Consider the following 19905-nt stretch of genomic DNA (forward strand, 5'->3'; position numbering starts at 1 on the left):
AACCTTCTAATTTTTTATCCATAGGATCTTTGAAAGCACAACTATCTTCTATGGGTATAGTGGTGCGTTTGTTTAGAGTAGAAACCGCCCCCTCGACCTTGGGGACTGTCTGCCATAAGTCCTTTCTGGGGTCGACCATAGGAAACAATTTTTTAAATATGGGGGGAGGGACGAAAGGTATACCGGGCCTTTCCCATTCTTTATTTACAATGTCCGCCACCCGCTTGGGTATAGGAAAAGCTTCGGGGGGCCCCGGGACCTCTAGGAACTTGTCCATTTTACATAGTTTCTCTGGGATGACCAAATTCTTACAATCATCCAGAGTGGATAACACCTCCTTAAGCAGAGCGCGGAGATGTTCCAACTTAAATTTAAATGTAATCACATCAGGTTCAGCTTGTTGAGAAATTTTCCCTTAATCTGAAATTTCTCCCTCAGACAAAACCCCCCTGGCCCCCTCAGACTGGTGTAGGGGCCCTTCAGAAACAATATCATCAGCGTCCTCATGCTCTTCAGTATTTTCTAAAACAGAGCAGTCGCGCTTTCGCTGATAAGTGGGCATTTTGGCTAAAATGTTTTTGATAGAATTATCCATTACAGCCGTTAATTGTTGCATAGTAAGGAGTATTGGCGCGCTAGATGTACTAGGGGCCTCCTGTGTGGGCAAGACTGGTGTAGACGAAGGGGGGGATGATGCAGTACCATGCTTACTCCCCTCACTTGAGGAATCATCTTGGGCATCATTTTCTCTAAATTTTGTGTCACATAAATCACATCTATTTAAATGAGAAGGAACCTTGGCTTCCCCACATTCAGAACACAGTCTATCTGGTAGTTCAGACATGTTAAACAGGCATAAACTTGATAACAAAGTACAAAAAACTTTTTAAAATAAAATCGTTACTGTCACTTTAAATTTTAAACTGAACACACTTTATTACTGCAATTGCGAAAAAGTATGAAGGAATTGTTCAAAATTCACCAAAATTTCACCACAGTGTCTTAAAGCCTTAAAAGTATTGCACACCAAATTTGGAAGCTTTAACCCTTAAAATAACGGAACCGGAGCCGTTTTTATATTTAACCCCTTTACAGTCCCTGGTATCTGCTTTGCTGAGACCCAACCAAGCCCAAAGGGGAATACGATACCAAATGACGCCTTCAGAAAGTCTTTTCTATGTATCAGAGCTCCTCACACATGCATCTGCATGTCATGCTTCTCAAAAACAAGTGCGCAATACAGGCGCGAAAATGAGACTCTGCCTATGATTAGGGAAAGCCCCTAGAGAATAAGGTGTCCAATACAGTGCCTGACGGTTATTTTACAAAATTCCCAAGATTAAAATAATTCCTCAAGGCTATGGAGTATAAAATATGTTTATATATAGATCGATTTAGCCCAGAAAATGTCTACAGTCTTAAAAAGCCCTTGTGAAGCCCTTTTTTACAGTCTGTAATAAAAATGGCTTACCGGATCCCATAGGGAAAATGACAGCTTCCAGCATTACATCGTCTTGTTAGAATGTGTCATACCTCAAGCAGCAAAAGTCTGCTCACTGTTCCCCCAACTGAAGTTAATTCCTCTCAACAGTCCTGTGTGGAAACAGCCATCGATTTTAGTAACGGTTGCTAAAATCATTTTCCTCTTACAAACAGAAATCTTCATCTCTTTTCTGTTTCAGAGTAATAGTACATACCAGCACTATTTTAAAATAACAAACTCTTGATTGAATAATAAAAACTACAGTTAAACACTAAAAAACTCTAAGCCATCTCCGTGGAGATGTTGCCTGTACAACGGCAAAGAGAATGACTGGGGAAGGCGGAGCCTAGGAGGGATCATGTGACCAGCTTTGCTGGGCTCTTTGCCATTTCCTGTTGGGGAGGAGAATATCCCACAAGTAAGGATGACGCCGTGGACCGGACACACCTATGTTGGAGAAAAAGAGTCAAATTTTAAGGTAAGAAAAAAATTGATTCAAATGCATTATCCCAAATATGAAACTGACTGTCTGAAAATAAGGAATGTTGAACATCCTGAGTCAAGGCAAATAAATGTTTGAATACATATATTTAGAACTTTAAGCTATGGTTGGGCACTTTATTTATAGAGTGTCACAGAAAATAAGATTTACTTACCCCAGGACACTCATCTACATGTTTGTAGAAAGCCAAACCAGTACTGAAACGAAAATCAGCAGAGGTAATGGTATATAAATAAGAATATATCGTCGATCTGAAAAGGGAGGTAAGAGATGAATCTCTACGACCGATAACAGAGAACCTATGAAATAGACCCCGTAGAAGGAGATCACTGCATTCAAATAGGCAATACTCTCCTCACATCCCTCTGACATTCACTGCACGCTGAGAGGAAAACCGGGCTCCAACTTGCTGCGGAGCGCATATCAACGTAGAATCTAGCACAAACTTACTTCACCACCTCCATAGGAGGCAAAGTTTGTAAAACTGAATTGTGGGTGTGGTGAGGGGTGTATTTATAGGCATTTTGAGGTTTGGGAAACTTTGCCCCTCCTGGTAGGAATGTATATCCCATACGTCACTAGCTCATGGACTCTTGCTAATTACATGAAAGAAAATTAGAGGAACAAGTGTGCACAAACCTCCAAAGGAGATACATTGGCCCCTGTAAGGTGTTTAGGATACAAGCACAATGTACACATATGGCAGCCTGTGGGCTGTGTGAGACAACATACTGTCCCCTCCACTGATCTTACCCTGCTGTACACTACCAGAGGTTGCAGTAGAGAGCCCATCCTGTACTATTACAGACAGTAGAGGATATAATGAGGGGTTACATCTTTCTAGTTAAACAGGGGGAGGCTAAAGAACTGTCCCAGTGACTTCCTTGCAGGCTTGTGCTCACAACTCTATAGAAAATATTTACAGCCAGTACCCTCCTATATCCCTCTCTTCCAGGAACAATCCCAGAATCTTGAAGTAATCAAACAGCACCTCCATCTTCGCCTGCCTCCTTGACTAAGAAAAGAAAATACTGGAAGGGTAACGGAGGTAGGAGGGATATTTCAAAGCTCTGGTGTAGGATGTCTTTACCTCCTCCTGGTGGCCAGGTGATGTACTTCCCAAAAGTAAGGACTCGTGGACTCTCACCCCCTTGTTATTAAGTTAGTCATCACAGTTCATAAAAAAAAAAAAAAAAAAAAAGAGATTACCTAAACTGAATTGAAAGCAAGAGAAAGGTTTTATGAATTAAACTTAAAGGGACACTTAAAGGGGCACTGAACTCAAATTTTTTTCTTTCGTGATTCAGATAGAGCATGCAATTTTAAGCAACTTTCTAATTTACTCCTATTATCATTTTTTCTTCGTTCTCTTGCTATCTTTATTTGAAAAGGAAGGCATCTAAGCTTTTTTTAGGTTCAGATCTCTGCACAGCACTTTTTTATTGGTGGATGAATTTATCCACCAATCAGTAAGGACAACCCAGGTTGTTCACCAAAAATGGACAGGCATCTAAACTTACATTCTTGCATTTCAAATAAAGATACCAAGAGAATGAAGAAAATTTGATAATAGGAGTAAATTGGAAAGATGCTTAAAATTTCATGTTCTATCTAAATCACAAAAGAAAAAAATTTGGGTTCAGTGTCCCTTTAAAGAAGTTGCACAAATGTATGTTAATCTAATCCGTGCCTTTGAAATTATGTAAAGTCTAAATTATACAGTTTCTTACAATTCACATAAAAGTAATCTTTAAATACTGTACTAAAACTGTTGTAAAACCAAAAAAAGTATTTCATTAAAAAAAAAAAAAAGTAATCTTTAAAACATTCCCTGTTCATTTCTCACTAACCAGACAAACAGTGTCATCAGGTTTCTAAAATAACTAGAAAAATGTTAGAAACAGTGAACAGAATGCACAAAATGTATTTACCCAGCATACTTGGCTCTCCTTCTAGTAAAGTAAGGATGTATTTATTAAGGAAAAGCGTACAAAAGCTGAAGAAAAACCATAAGCTGAGGTAGATAAGAGCTCGAGTATTGAAGACTCCAAGATCTGACTCAATAACTGTTGTCTCAGTGATGGTAATTTGCAGCACGTTTTCATCTGGTACACTGTCACTTCGAGTGATAATTATCTTTTCAGCCCGATGTTGTATCAGTGGTCCTTTAAAAAATTGTCCTTTCCCCTTTAGTTTTTCCGGAGGCAGATGACATTTTGAGTCCTGAGTCACTTGGGTGTTACCAGACAATGACATTCTGGTAGCTAAATTGCATAAATCTGTGGCATTTGGTGTGTAAAGTACAATACCAGATCAGATAGAAAGCAGGCGATCTCCACAGATTCAGTATTCAGAGTGCCGCTCAATCTTCCCGCCATCATTCCAAAACAATTCCATTTCAGATACAATTGCAGGATGGATTTATGGATTATCCCTTATTTTCTGTACAAAAATAAATAAAATAGTATTATTAAAGTTACTGGTGACTTCTGTAGACTGTACAAGGATTTGCATCATAACATTATTGTATAAAAGCTATACGGAAGAGCACCATGCAAGAGAACGAAAAGCTACTATACAGAAAGGTAAAATTATGCCCTGATACTAATGCATTACCATTACTTTCACACAACTTTAAACAGAGTTTTTACATCTGGTCATAAAATGTAAAATCGGTGGTAAACAAAAACAGGATTAAATCCATTTCATGAATAAAATTAAACCGTCATACGGAGAAGGGTAGACGCTACAACACTGAACTAGAAGCTATTCCAAGTGCTAATTCCACTCCCTCATTTAGATGGGAGAAAAAAAAGCTGGACAAATGTATCTTATACAATTTAGAAAGTTGGAGCCTACACTACATCAGTTACCAACCATAATGAAAATGTCACTATTGACCTTGTACAGAGATCTGTGTCTGAGCTTCCTGCAGACTCAGCTCATTTGAATGGACATGTTATTGGAAACAATGGGTTGTAGTTTCAATTACCGAAAGGTGCTATAGCAAATACAAAAAAGGAGGAATTTTCCCCACATTTAATACCGCAGCTGTTATAACAAGGTTAGTGGAAACAAAGGAAGTATAAACAGTGACCCTTTAATGCAAATACAATTTTTATAAATAAAATTTGAAAGTAGTAGTTAAAACAATAAAAAATGTTTTCCTGTTATTTGCCTCTGTAAACTAATTTTTCCAGCTCCCGCCACAGACTAAATAGCTTACGAAAAAATGACAAAGATACAATAAGAAAATGTTGGAATGCATTTGAGCATTCTTTAACTGCACTCATGCTTGCCTAGAGATGTGCATTAAGGGACACGAAACCCAAAATATTTATTTATTTCATAATTCAGACAGAGAATACAATGTTAAACAACATTCCAATTTACTTCTATTATATTCATTCTTTAGATGTCCTTAGCTGAAGAAATAGCAATGCACATGGGTGAGCCAATCGCACCAGGCAGCTATGTGCAACCACCAATCAGCAGCGAATGAGTCTATTTATATATGCTTTTTAACAAAGGATATCAAGAAAATAAAGCAAATTGGATAATAGAAGTAAATTGACAAGTTTGTTTTTTCAATTACATGCTCTTTTTAGATCATGAAAGAAAAAAAAAATTGGGTTTCATGTCCCATTAACCATTAGAAATGGGTTAAAGGGAAAGTAAACAGTGAATTTACAACATAAGTCTCTTGCAAAGTTGTTTAACTACACATAATCAAAAACATATTAAATACTTAAAGGGACAGTCAACACCAGAATTGTTGTTGTTTTAAAAGATAGATAATCCCTTAATTACCTATTCCCCAGTTTTGCATAACCAACAGTTATAATTATACACGTTTTACCTCTGTAATTACCTTGTATCTAAGCCTCAGCAGACTGCCCCCTTATTTCAGTTCTTTTCACAGACTTGCATTTTAGCCAATCAGAGCTGTCTCCATGGTAAATTCACAAGCATGAGCTCAATGTTATATATATGAAACACATGAACTAATGCCCTCTAGTGGTTTAAAACTATCAAAATGCATTTAGATTAGAGGCGGCCTTCAAGGTCTTAGAAATTAGCATATGAACCTCCTAGGTTTAGCTTTCAATTGAAGGATTCCAAAAGTATCACATTTTTCATATACATAAATCACAAACGAATCGACATAATTCAAATATCAAAACTTACCCAATTTGACCTTAAAACGAGCGTTATAATCGTTATAAAACTATATATATTATTTGGGCAAAAGCATCATCGAAGCCAAACCCCCTTATATGCTGCCTTCATAAGAAAATTATGTCTCCAATCACAAGTTTCATTATCGCATTATTTTGTCACCGGCGCATGCGCAATACAATACGGCTTTGAAACCTCAGTTACCAGAATGAAGCTACTGGCAACGCATGCGCTATACAAAATCCTATCGATTGAATAGGTATTCCTTGTCACAGAGGATACGGCTTGTTTACAAACTAAGCAGGCTAATGGAATTCCAAATTCTTATCTCCACTTCTAATTTATTGCTGTTATTTTGATGAATAGTTTCAACCACAAACTCAGTAACTGGATTTTACAGAAAGTTTTTATTAATTTCCAGTCACAACTTGTTGCATTGAGCTTGTGTGTTGAACTAGACATCGTGTAACAGTGATTTTAAATACTTTATTTTATGTTTTTCGATGGCTTTATTAATAGTCAATACTGTTATCAAATGGTATTTTTTATTTAACTTATTGATGAAATTTTATTTTTAAAGCCCTAAATGGTGGTTGAATTCTATAATGCAAAATATAAATTCAAGGCTGACATCTAAAAAACACATATGATCTAATTTATAATTATTTGGAAACGTTGTCTGTCACACATAAGAATCTATCCAAATACATAAATATAATTATAAAAATCTCTTTTTTGTTAGGATCTACTAGATGTTATGTTAGCATCTACTATATAAATAAAATGCCCCATAAATTATAGAATAACTGTTGTAATGATGTTTTAAAGATCAAATACATCTATATAATCTATAATGTTTTTGAACAATTACATTTGCAATGTTATATTGTATATAATTCCGAATATTGTATTTAAAATATAATTAAACACATAACTATTGTATTAGTAATATCAGTTATATATTTTCTGAACATAAAGATTAAATGCTTTTATATATTTTATAAAAAAAATAGTCTATGTATTTCACTATGAATTGATAATACTATCGTTTATGCACATTATATTATAGATGTGCTGCTCGTTTATTTTTTACTTTCTTTTGTTGAAATCTGTATATTGATATTATAGTTGTTTTCGATTTCATTTATAAATATTTATGCCAAAATAGTATATTAAACATAAGCGCATTAAAAGATAACGGTTATCTGTATTTTCCAATTTTTAGGCAAATACATAGTTGTCATACTATACACTTCGTTCTGAAAAGTAATATATGTAGAAATAGTGGTTTCATTCATAATTAATATGCAAGTCTAACAATTAAATTTAATGCCCTTTATTGCAAGGGTGATTCTCGCAGTGCAGCGTTACGTTCTATCCTGGTCTAGACCGCTGTCACATCCGTTTGCTAGTATTGATTAAGACGGTCTGCTGGTTCAGAAGACTGTGACGTAGGGGACGACGTGTAATAAAGATTGCACATGCGCAGTATGGACGAAGTCGGCCATCTTGATAACTCAGGTTATCGTGATTCATTCGTTATTCATAACAAAGCTTATAACGGTGGGTTTGGAATTCAATTTATTTTTGAAGATGAATATAGAGAGAACGATAATAATATGACAGCAAAGCCTATTACAAATATTAATATCAAAGCTGGATAGACAGTTTTAAGATAATTTTGTTTTTCAATCGTTCAGTGTCCCTTTAAGAATACCAAGAGAACAAAGCAAAATTGGTGAAAAAAGTAAATTGGAAAGTTGTTTAAAATTACATGCTCTATCTGAATCATGAAAGTTTTTTGGACTAGACTGTCCCTTTAAAGGGACACTGAAGCCAAACTTTATTAATTGATTTAGACAGAGCATACAATTTTAAACAACTTTCTAATTTACTCCTATTATCAAATTGTCTTCATTCTCTTGGTATCTTTATTTTAAAAGCAAGAATGTAAGTTTAGATGGCCCATTTTTGAACAACCTGGGTTGTTCTTGCTGATTGGTGGATAAATTCACCCAACAATAAACAAGTGCTGTCCAGGGTTTTGAACAAAAATGGCTGGCTCCTTAGCTAAGATGCCTTTTTTCAAATAAAGATAGCAAGAGAACGAAGAAAAATTCATAATAGTTGTAAATTAGAAAGTTGCTTAACCCCTTAATGACCACAGCACTTTTCCATTTTCTGTCCGTTTGGGACCAAGGCTATTTTTACATTTTTGAGGTGTTTGTGTTTAGCTGTAATTTTCCTCTTACTCATTTACTGTACCCACACATATTATATACCGTTTTTCTCGCCATTAAATGGACTTTCAAAATATACCATTATTTTCATCATATCTTATAATTTACTATAAAAAATATTATAAAATATGAGGAAAAAATGGAAAAAAACACACTTTTTCTAACTTTGACCCCAAAATCTGTTACACATCTACAACCACCAAAAAACACCCATGCTAAATAGTTTCTTAATTTTGTCCTGAGTTTAGAAATACCCAATGTTTACATGTTCTTTGCTTTTTTTGCAAGTTATAGGGCCATAAATACAAGTAGCACTTTGCCATTTCCAAACCACTTTTTTTCAAAATTAGCTCTAGTTACATTGGGACACTAATATCTTTCAGGAATCCCTGAATATCCATTGACATGTATATATATTTTTTTTTTAGAAGACATCCCAAAGTATTGATCGAGGCCCATTTTGGTATATTTTATGCCACCATTTCACCGCCGAATGCGATCAAATAAAATTTTTTTTTTACTTTTTCACAAATTTTTTCACAAACTTTAGGTTTCTCACTGAAATTATTTACAAACAACTCATGAAATTATGGAATAAATGGTTGTAAATGCTTCTCTGGGATCCCCTTTGTTCATAAATAGCAGACATATATGGCTTTGGCTTTGCTTTTTGGTAATTAGAAGGCTGCTAAATGCCACTGCGCACCACACGTGTAATATGCCCAGCAGTGAATGGGTTAATTAGGGAGCATGTAGGGAGCTTCTAGGGTTAATTTTAGCTCTAGTGTAGTGTAGTAGACAACCCCAAGTATTGATCTAGGCCCATTTTGGTATATTTCATGCCACCATTTCACCGCCAAAAGCAATCAAATAAAAAAAAATTGTTCACTTTTTCAAACTTTAGGTTTCTCACTAAAATTATTTACAAACAGCTTGTGCAATTATGGCACAAATGGTTTTAAATGCTTCTCTGGGATCCCCTTTGTTCAGAAATAGCAGACATATATGGCTTTGGCGTTGCTTTTTGGTAATTATAAGGCCGCTAAATGCTGCTGCGCATCACATGTGTATTATGGCCAGCAGTGAAGGGGTTAATTATGTAGTTTGTAGGGAGCTGGCAGGGTTAATTTTAGCTTTAGTGTAGAGATCAGACTCCCACCTGACACATCCCACCCCCTGATCCCTCCCAAACAGCTCTCTTCCCTCCCCCACCCCACAATTGTCCCCGCCATCTTAAGTACTGGCAGAAAGTCTGCCAGTACTAAAATAAAAGGTATTAAAAAAAAAAAAAAAAAAATTTTTTTTTAGCATATTTACATATGCTGCTATGTAGGGTCCCCCCTTAGCCCCCAACCTCCCTGATCCCCCCCAAAATAGCTCCCTAACCCTCCCCCTCTGCCTTATTGGGGCCATCTTGGGTACTGGCAGCTGTCTGCCAGTACCCAGTTTGCAAATAAAAATGTTTTTTTTTATTATTTTTTTTTTATTTGTTTCTGTAGTGTAGCTTCCCCCCCACAGTCCAATACCCCACCAGCCAAACCGATCAACAAATATATTAACCCCTTTGATCCCCACTTCTAAGAAAAAACTTTCTGTAGCGTAGTGGTTCCCACCCGCTCCCTCCCCGTGCACGCGCCCGCCCGCCTCCCCGTGCACCGCGTCCGTGCGCGTCCCCCCCGGTCGTCCCCGATCCCGCCCCCCCTCCGCATCACAAAGGCCATCGATGGCCGCCACCCACCTCCCACACCGGCTCCCACCCACCAACGAACATAGCCGTTAATGTCCGGTGCAGAGAGGGCCACAGAGTGGCTCTCTCTGCACCGGATGGCTAAAAATGGTTATTGCAGGATGCCTCGATATCGAGGCATCACTGCAATAACCGGAAAGCAGCTGGAAGCGAGCAGGATCGCTTCCAGCTGCTTTTCCACACCGAGGACGTGCAGGGTACGTTCTCAGGCGTTAACTGCCTTTTTTTTTTTTGAGACGTACCCTGCACGTCCTCGGTCATTAAGGGGTTAAAATTGCATGCTCTATCTGAATCACAAAAGAAAAATTTTTGGGTTAGTGTCCCTTTAATTGCCCCTTTCCTGTAATTTTTAAGTCAGAATAATAAGAATGTTGATAACTGGAAAGGCACATTGCAGGCTTTACAAATATAACCCTGCAATATATCTGCCCATGATTGGCTTCGGTAGAGACTAATAATAAAACTGAAAAACACTGACAGTGGCTAGCCTTGCCTGCTCCAGTAACAAGTTCTGATTGGCTCCAAATAGGATGAATGATAGGGGCAGTTTGCAGTGGCAAATTTTTAATTATTTTACTGTTTAGGGCCAGTGTTTTTAATTTTGAGAATGACTGACTGCCAAGTAGTAACATGCGCAGCTCATGCGCGGCACCTCCCTGTGCTCAATTGGAAGAACCTTCTACACGCAGTACCACTTGGCTCCAATATATCCCATACTGCTATTTGCTATGCTCCTCCAGTTCCAGCCAGCCGGTCACGTTCCTACACAGCACAAGGAACATGACCGGAGACTGGAGAGGAAGAGGGAGGAGCCAGCCAGGCACTGTGCAGGACAACAGCTAGAGAGCGCGGGAGGAGCAGGACCAGCAGGCAGCAAAGAAAACGAAGATCTGGGGGTAAGTCACTAGACTGTCACACAACACTGTTACTTACTAGGATATGGCTGACGGCTCACTCATTACAGTAACGGTCAGAGTCAGACAATCAAAACACATTAGCTCAATCTCCTTAGAGCAGTAGTTCTCAAACAAAATGACCTCAAGGTCTGGTAGATTTCAGCCAGACATGTCCAGTGCCCTGTAGAGTGTGTGTGTGTGTGTGTGTGTGTGTGTGTGTGTGTGTGTGTGTGTGTGTGTGTGTGTGTGTGTGTAAGTAAATAAGAGAGAAGCGCTCAACCTGGGAACGAACAATAGCATAATAGCTTGTTCTATGGCTAGTTACCACCCTAGAAGCAGCCTCTTTTTGCTCAATATGTGCCTTTCACAGAGAAGAACTTTCCTGTAGCATATCAGTCTGATCCTGACTTAACAGTGCAGTCCAGCCCCAAAATACCAGGCAATCCCTCTCTGAACGAGAGAAACAGCAAAACCCCAGATGTACGTTTCAGCCTATTGTGGGCCTCGTCAGTGAGGTGCAGCCATATCCCTCTAGGCATACTGAGCAACGGGTCCACGACTGGATTCCCGCATCACACTTAAGGAGACTTCTCTAAATGTCATAATTTGCATAAATAAAACGAGAGAAGCGCTCAACCTGGGAACAATCAATAGCATAATAGCTTGTTCTATGGCTAGTTACCACCCTAGAAGCAGCCGAAACGTACGCCTGGGGTTTTGCCGTTTCTCTCGTTCAGAGAGGGATTGCCTGGTATTTTGGTGCACTGTTAAGTCAGGATCAGACTGATATGCTACAGGAAAGTTCTTCTCTGTGAAAGGTACATATTGAGCAAAAAGAGGACCGATCAATACACACACACCTTTAACTTTTATCATACAAAGTGAAACACCCGAGTTAAACTAAATAGAGCCTGGAGAACACTATACGTTAATATACAATATTAATCTCTCTAAACTGTTTTAATAGTGCTTTTTTTTTTTTTTTAAGGTTTAAAAACAGCTACTAAAGTTCTTAAAGGGACATGAAACATTCATTTTTTCCATTTATGATTCATATACACCTTAGATTTAAACAATAAAAAAATTCAAAATAATTTATTTGATCAAATTTGCTTTATTATGTTATTCTTCATTGAAGAGATATCTAGATAGGCAGCGTTCACATGTCTGTAGCACTATATAGCAGAAAATAGAGCTGTCATTCACTGTATTGCTGCTGCAGACATGACTACATTGCAGATGTTGACATCTAGAAAATGACAGTGTTGTCACTTCTGCCACCTTGTTAGCCTTACGGGAAAAAAAACATTATGACAGGGGAATGTCATGTAATTTAAAGAAAATGGACACTGTGCTGGATCCTTATCAAAGGGACATCAAACCTTAAATTGTAATTCATACAAAGACAGCGCAAATAACATTTTATTTAAAAAAACAAAAAAAACTTTCCAATGTACTTCTCTTGTCAATTTTTTCTTCATTGTCTTGGTATTCTTTGTTAAAAAAAAAAAAAGCATGTAGGCAGGCTGAGGAGTGTGCATGTGTCCGAAACACTGTATGGCAACCTGCTTTTCAACAATGGATATCAAAAGAACAAAGTAAATTTGATAACAAAGGTAAATTTAAAAATTCTTTGCTTTTTTTGAATCAGACACATTAATACTCAGTGTGTAATATATTAAAGGAACACCAAGACAAAAACAATTCTAATTGATAACATTTAAAGGAACACTAAAGTCAAAATTAATCTTTTATTATTCAAATAGAGCACTGAATTTTAAACAACTTTCCAGTTTATTTCCATTATCTAAATGTGCACAGTGTCTTTTTCATATACACACCTTCTGAATACAGGTGGCCCTCGGTTTACACCGGTTCAATTTGCACTGTTTCAGAATAACAACTTTTTTTTCAGTCGTCGTGACTGCTATTGAAAAGCATTGAAAAGCAGTGCACTAATTTAAATAGCCAGTAGGTGGAGCTGTTCGCTTGTGTTGCAGCAAAGTAATGCAAGCTTAGCAGACTAAAATTGATCTGTGTACACAGAGCAGACCAGACCTATCGAGCAACAAGATCTAGCAGCCACTTCCCTTTTATCTTCCTGCCCAGCTGCTTGAGGTGAGGGTGTCTGCCTATTAATCACTGCAGATTGAAATGCATAGAATAGGTGCAGACCCAATATTATCTAACATGCTAACAATGCAGAGAACTGTTTGCAGAAAAATGCAAGTAAAAAAAACAAAACGTTTTTGTTCATTAAATTTAGTTTGATGATGATACAATCTATATTAGGTTTATAATGCTGTTTAGCATTTAAAGTCTTCATTTCAAAGCTTCAAAAATAATGTATTAGGTGTAACTTATGACAATTTTGAGAGGGGCCTGGAACCTAACTCCCTCACTTCCCATTGACTTACATTATAAACTGCGTTTCAATTTACAATGGTTTCGATTTACAACCATTCCTTCTGGAACCTAACCCCGGCGTAAACTGAGGGCTACCTGTATACATATATGCATTTTGTGATTGCAGTGAGAGGGAAGTAGAACCAACTTTAACATTTGTGAGATAGAAATCTAAGTACTTTTGCATAGTTTTTTTTCTCATACATTAACTGATTAAAGGGACAGGAACCCCCAACATTATTTCATGATTTGGATAGAACATACAATTTTAAACAACTTTCAAATTTACTTCTATTATCAAATTTGCTTCATTCTCTTGTTATACTTTGCTGAAGGAACAGCACTACTAGCAGCTAACTGAACATACCTAGTTAGCCAATCACAAGAGACAAATGTGTGCAGGCCCCTATCAGCAGCTAGCTCCTACAAGTTAGGATATCTGAATTATTTTTCAACAAGGGATACCAAAAGAACGAAGTACATTTGAAAATAGAAGTAAATTTAAAAAAGTGACTTAAAATTACATGCTCTATCTGAATCATGCAAGTTTAATTTTGACTTTCCTATGCCTTTAATTACAGGGGATTAATTACAGAGCCCTGGCGTTTGCTGAAATTGCTTTAAACTATAAATAAAAGCTTTTGAGTGTTTTCCTCTCTCTCAGGTCTGAAACAATACCTGAGGAAGAAAGGAAAACTCTCGGAAGCTTGTCTTTTAAGTATTAGGTTAGTACAATAAAAAGGTATCATTGCATACCGCATTACTCTGGTATTTGGAATCTTTTTTATATACACATTTAGTTTTTTTTAGTGGTATGATTTAATGGTGAAAATTATTAGTGCCCCCCCAGTTTTGACTGTGGGTATCGTATGTGGCCCCCTTTATATTGTTCTTAGAGTCGCCACTGGCAGTTTTGGCTATTGAAAAAACAATTGATATGCTTTATGCACCAGCATTTTAAATAGGTTTGGTCTGCTCAGAGAGCTGTTACTGGCCTGTATACTGTAAACCGAGTCATCGCTAACTCAACACAAGGCACTGCTGGCTCTCTAAGCAGACACAGTTTACAGCAGGGGTGGGCAAGAGGAAGATTGCGGTCTACCAGTGGACCGCGAGTGAATTTTGAGGTGACCGCCTGGAAGATTTCAAAAGTCTGCATAATAAGAGAAACATTTCTTACACCTCTAGATTCTGAGTGAAGAGCCTCGCCACCGTAGATGTATGAGAAATGTTTCTCTTATGCAGACTTTAGAACTCGGCTACGAGTCTATGACGGCGGTAATGTGTACTTCAGCAAGTGGGACGCGGCTGTAGCTGAACTCACTGCCTCTCCCAAACTCTCCAACTTGTTGTCTCTAGAGCGGTCAGTCCATAGTACAGACTCTTCTTGCGCCAGGCTGAGATGCTGCTCGGTATACCTAGGTTTGGCAGTTCCAGGTCCTGCTCTGATATTCTGCTGCTATTTTCTAGTTCTGTCCTGCCTTACTTATCCCCAGGCTCTCCTGGGTGAATGGTCCGGTATTGTTTTTTTCCCAGGGTCTGTTACTCCCCTCAGGTTCTTTTACTTACTCTGTACCAGGCTTTGATGCTGCTCTCTGATACTTTCTCTGACACACTAATATCAGCTATACTTTGTGCTAGTTTCTGCAGCTTTCTGTCCCCATAATTTGTTGCCACCATATTGTTCAGGTCAGTGCTGTTGTTGCTATACCAGTCTCTGGTTGCTGTGTAAGGGAAATACAGATCCTGCAGGTCCTGTCACTGTACCAACTATTTGTAGTAGTCTTCAACTAGTAGCGGACGGCTAGAGAGCAGCCAACAGGACCTGCCCCCTAATCAACCTGACAATAAAATTACTTTGTAGAATGAGTCTGTCTATGATTGGCTGAAAATAGTTCATTGTCATTGTTGTACCTGAGCTATGGGTTTCCCATGTCTTCCAAACTTGACAACCTCCGCTAGCCCTAGACTACTTATTCATACGCGGTACACAGATAAGGTTGCTTGATGGTCCCAGCGTGACGTAAAGAGAGCTCTTGCAGTAAGTAAAGAGCGCAGATGTATTTATTATTAAAGAGCGCAGCTGAGTTTTAAAGCTGTATTTGTGGTAAAAATACAATTTTCAGCCAGCAGGTCCTATTTGTGGCAAAAATACAATTTTCAGCCAGCGACTGTGTATTTTTTTAGTTAGGTGACCACGTCACTTGGAATAAAATTAGAGGTAGCCCTTGCCTTACAAAAGACTGCCCTCCCCTGGTTTACAGTGCAAGAAGCAAATGTAAAAATATGCTTCACGTGCACATGCACAGTAAAACCTCACTGAAAACAGTGACAGTTTTTATTAAAGTGAAGGTCAATTTTCATCAATGAGTGCCCGGTTTTTAAAAATACTTTTAAAAACAGGGGCACTTTCATTGATGAAAATTAACATTGCACTGGATTTTAAGAAATACGTACCTTTTACTCCTGCAAAACCGGATCACCGATCTCAGCCTCAGTTCCTCTGTAGTGACGTCAGAAATGACGAAAACCGGCTTCCTCCAATAATGGCTTGCACCCCAGAGCGTCCAGCTCGTGATGCCTGGCTGTGATTGGAGGAAGCCAGTTTCGTCATTGCTGTGGTCTACAGCAGGAAGAAGAAGGAGGGGGATCGTCGATCCGGCTTTTGCAGAAGTAAAAGGTAAGTATTCTCTTCAAATACAGTGCTATGTTAATTTTCATCAATGAAAGTGCCCCTGTTTTTTAAAAGTATTTTTAAAAACCGGGCACTCATTGGTGAAAATTGACCTTCACTTTAAAAACATTTTTGCTAATACAAGTATAATGCTAAAATGTTTCTATTTGAAATGGAAATGAATAAATAAGCATTTAAATTTTGACTGAAATATAAATTTTAAAAAAGGAACATTTCTATTCTATGTTCTATTTAGTTTTAAATGGACTACAAAGCATTGTTTGATCCTGAGGACACACTTGGCAAGTCTTTCAGAAAACGTATCCACTAAGGCTGACTAAACACAGGGAAGTGGGGTGTGTATAATGTGTACCTTGCAAAGTCTATTTGAAAGGAACATTCAACTTAAAATGATAAAGTTATACATAGTGAGAGAAAAAATAAACAAACTTTGCAATGCTCTTATTATTTTGTCTGCTTAGTCGAGAAGTTTAAAAATAATTCTAAAATGGTATCCATGGGCAAGGCTAGAAAATTCTACTAGCCCTGGTCTAAACTGCAATAGAAGAGTAGGAAATTAAGGTTTCCCTTACTGGGAGATGAACCCCAATGTTTTTCCCTTTCATAATTCAGATAGGATATACTATTTTAAAGAACTTTCCATTTTTTTTCAATTATCAAATTTGTTTAGTTCTCTTTGTTGAAAAGTATACCTAGGTAGGCTCAGAAGCTGCTGATGGGTGGCTGCACATATATGCCTCTTGTTATTAGCTTTGAGATAGCTTCCAGTAGTGCATTACTGCTGTTTCAACAAAAGATACGAAAAGAATGAAGCAAATTGGATAAAACGTCGTAAATTAGAAAGTTCTTTAGAAATTGTATGATCTATCTCACTTGTTTTCAAACCTGTCCTTAGGTCTCCCTAACAGGACAGATTTTCAGGACTACATTGGGTGAGAGCAGGTAAAATAACTGTTTACTAATCAGCAGATTTAAAAATGCGCTCCAGTTCAGATATCCTCAGAATCTGTCCTGTTAGGGACGCATGAAAACCAGTGATCTATCTGAATGATGAAAAAAAAAAAAAAAAATGTTTCCATCCAGACCCAAGGGTAAAGACTGTGGTGAGGCCCCATTCCAACAGTGTTTCTAAAGCATCGCAAACCCATAACTGTATAATTCAACAGCATACTTTAATAGACAGCATTTCCACAACATTGAAGCTGCTTATCTGCACATATGAGCCAACCTTTTCCTATTGGTTTGTCAACAACAGAGGATATGCACTTACACAGCCTATAATTTAATGCCCTAGAATGTCAAAGCCAACATTTCAGAATTGGAACATTAATGCCCCTTTTAAGGGCTAGATTTATCAAAGCCATTCTTCCTTTAATTCCGTCCAAAATAGCTCATGCAAACTGATCGTCATATTCATCAAAGCACTCTGCGCCTATGATTGCGCAAATCTGAAACTTCTTCGCACTCAGCGTGTATTCGCCTAGGCGCACAGGCATGCTCCCGAGTGCTACAATTTACATTAGTAATAGGCGTAATTTAACAGCCCGACCTACAAATACGCCCAGTTTCTTATTTATCATTGCTTTGTGCCGATAGGGAACTGCAATTTCGGCTTCAATTGCGTGTTGTATATTTCGCCATGCAGACTGAGGCGAACACCATTAGAATACATGCTTTTACATCTTGTGATGAAGTACTTTCTTTTTTTAACTAATTTTTCAAATGCTCAGCGCCAAGAAGAGACTGATTGCCAGAAATTTGTGCTTCCACTGGCGCATATGGGTACCAACAGTATATAAGTATATAAATAGATATAAGTATATAAATAGATATAAGTATATAAATAGATATAAATATATATATATATATATATATATATATCGAATTTTAATATATTAATTTTTTTGCGATCTTAAATTATCAACATATATAATGTTTCTGTGCTGTTTTTGATATAATATAAATATAAGCTAAATATCAACTTAAAAAATACTTTTAATAATCAAAACATGGCGGCGTAAATATTTATAGGGATGTACTGTGATAAATAGGAGTAAATGCCGTTTCCGACAGGCGAAATTTATCATTATCACGCCCCAGCTCGCCTACACAAACTTAGCTCTATTTTTTATGATAAAATTCAGGCGCACATGTCCGCTTCTCCGGAGGCGAGCTGGGGCGCAGTTACAGGCGAAGCACATACAGAGTTCGCCTAGCCTTTGATAAATCTAGCCCTAAGTATACACCTAAAGATTTCTGAGAATTGCCAGCAGCCACTACAAAAATAAAAAAAGTTTGGATTAGAAATAGCTATAAAACTTAACCCTTTAAGGACACAGCTTTCAGTTTGCTCAATTGTTTTATGACGGAAAAATTCTGTCATATGTCCTTAAGAGGTTAATCAAATGTACTCATAAAATATTGCTTTTTTTTTTTACAAAAATGTATTTCTAAAAATATGCACAATACTATAGCTCCTTAGACATAGGTATATAAAAACAAAACAAAAACACACCTGCATCTTTTCCTAAGATGAGGTATAAAAAAAATATTTATATAAAAAAATGAAAAGGATTTATTTGAAACTACACAAAAAAATAAAATAAAAAATAAAATTACATTTAGTAATGAAGTTTGGCCAAGATTATTTATTAAAAACAAACACACATAACATATGCTTTTACCTAGCTGAATCAACATTTTCTACTTATATCAAATGTTAATATTAAAAAAAATGCCTTAAAAACAAATCATCTGAACATAAACTTTCTGATAAATGCAAAGAGAAAAAGTAACAAGTGAAAATGAGAAAAACAAAACATTTAACTTACTGGCAAATCTGTTAAAAAATAAACTATAGGAGCGCTCAGTTCTGCCGTCTTGTTACTGTTACGTCTGCAAACTGATCCCTTCCAGAAAACGTGGCAGTTCTGTACAATGAAATCTGCCAGAATTCAGAAACAATCTGTACACTCTGGCTTGAAGCAATGTACATAAGACTATTGCAAGCACTTAATCTTAAAGCATGAATTATAGCTAATATTTACCAAGATCTTTACTACATAACATTAAGACCCTGATTTGTTTAATGAAGGATCTGTTCATTGGTGTTCATAGAATTTTTCTGGGAGAGGGGGGGTGGAAAAGTCCCAATATTTATGTAGACAAATAAATAAATGGTTATGCCGAGTATAAATATCTATTTTAAGTTATAACATATACACGTATAAAACATTGCATATAATTATGTGCAGTGCAGACAGAACAGCTGTCAATCTATATGAAGACTGATTTTTAATATAGAAAGTACACATTTCATTTTCCAAGCCTAAATATAGATATTTAATGACAAGGGAAATGGTAAAGCCAATCAGAAGTCATACTGCCGAGCGCTAGGGCTGTGCAATTAATAGTGATATGAGGCTACGCAATATCTAAATTGCACAAGGCTGCAACTTTTTAACAAATAAAAAAAAAAAATCATGTCAGGTGAGTCACACAAATACTCTAGTCCGGCTCAGCAACAGAACTGATCACTTCTCCAGGGGGTCAGATCAAGAAGCAACACATCTGTGTCACAGCACAGGTGGCAAAGGGAACATTGGCATTGTTTTGAACAGTTAAATGCAAAATGTATGTTTTAAAATATTTGAATAAAATTGCAATATTTATACAAAATATTGTGATTTTAGTTATTCCTCATACTGCACAGCCCTACTGAGCGCTATTGTCTACAATGCACTCCTGCTTTGTATTA

The 19905-nt window shown here is 37.2% G+C and overlaps 1 protein-coding gene across 1 annotated transcript in view; it reads right to left on the minus strand.

The window, feature by feature from the left end:
* SLC35E2B (solute carrier family 35 member E2B) overlaps positions 1-19905 on the minus strand; it is a 198245-nt gene that overhangs the window by 104233 nt on the left and 74107 nt on the right. Inside the window, exon 2 of the mRNA XM_053690983.1 lies at positions 3917-4427. Coding sequence (XP_053546958.1) covers positions 3917-4241 — 325 coding nt within the window. The 5' untranslated portion in view covers positions 4242-4427. The remainder of the gene's footprint in view (positions 1-3916; positions 4428-19905) is intronic.

Source organism: Bombina bombina, chromosome 8, assembly GCF_027579735.1.
Source record: "Bombina bombina isolate aBomBom1 chromosome 8, aBomBom1.pri, whole genome shotgun sequence".
In the NCBI taxonomy this organism is placed as follows: Eukaryota; Metazoa; Chordata; class Amphibia; order Anura; family Bombinatoridae; genus Bombina; species Bombina bombina.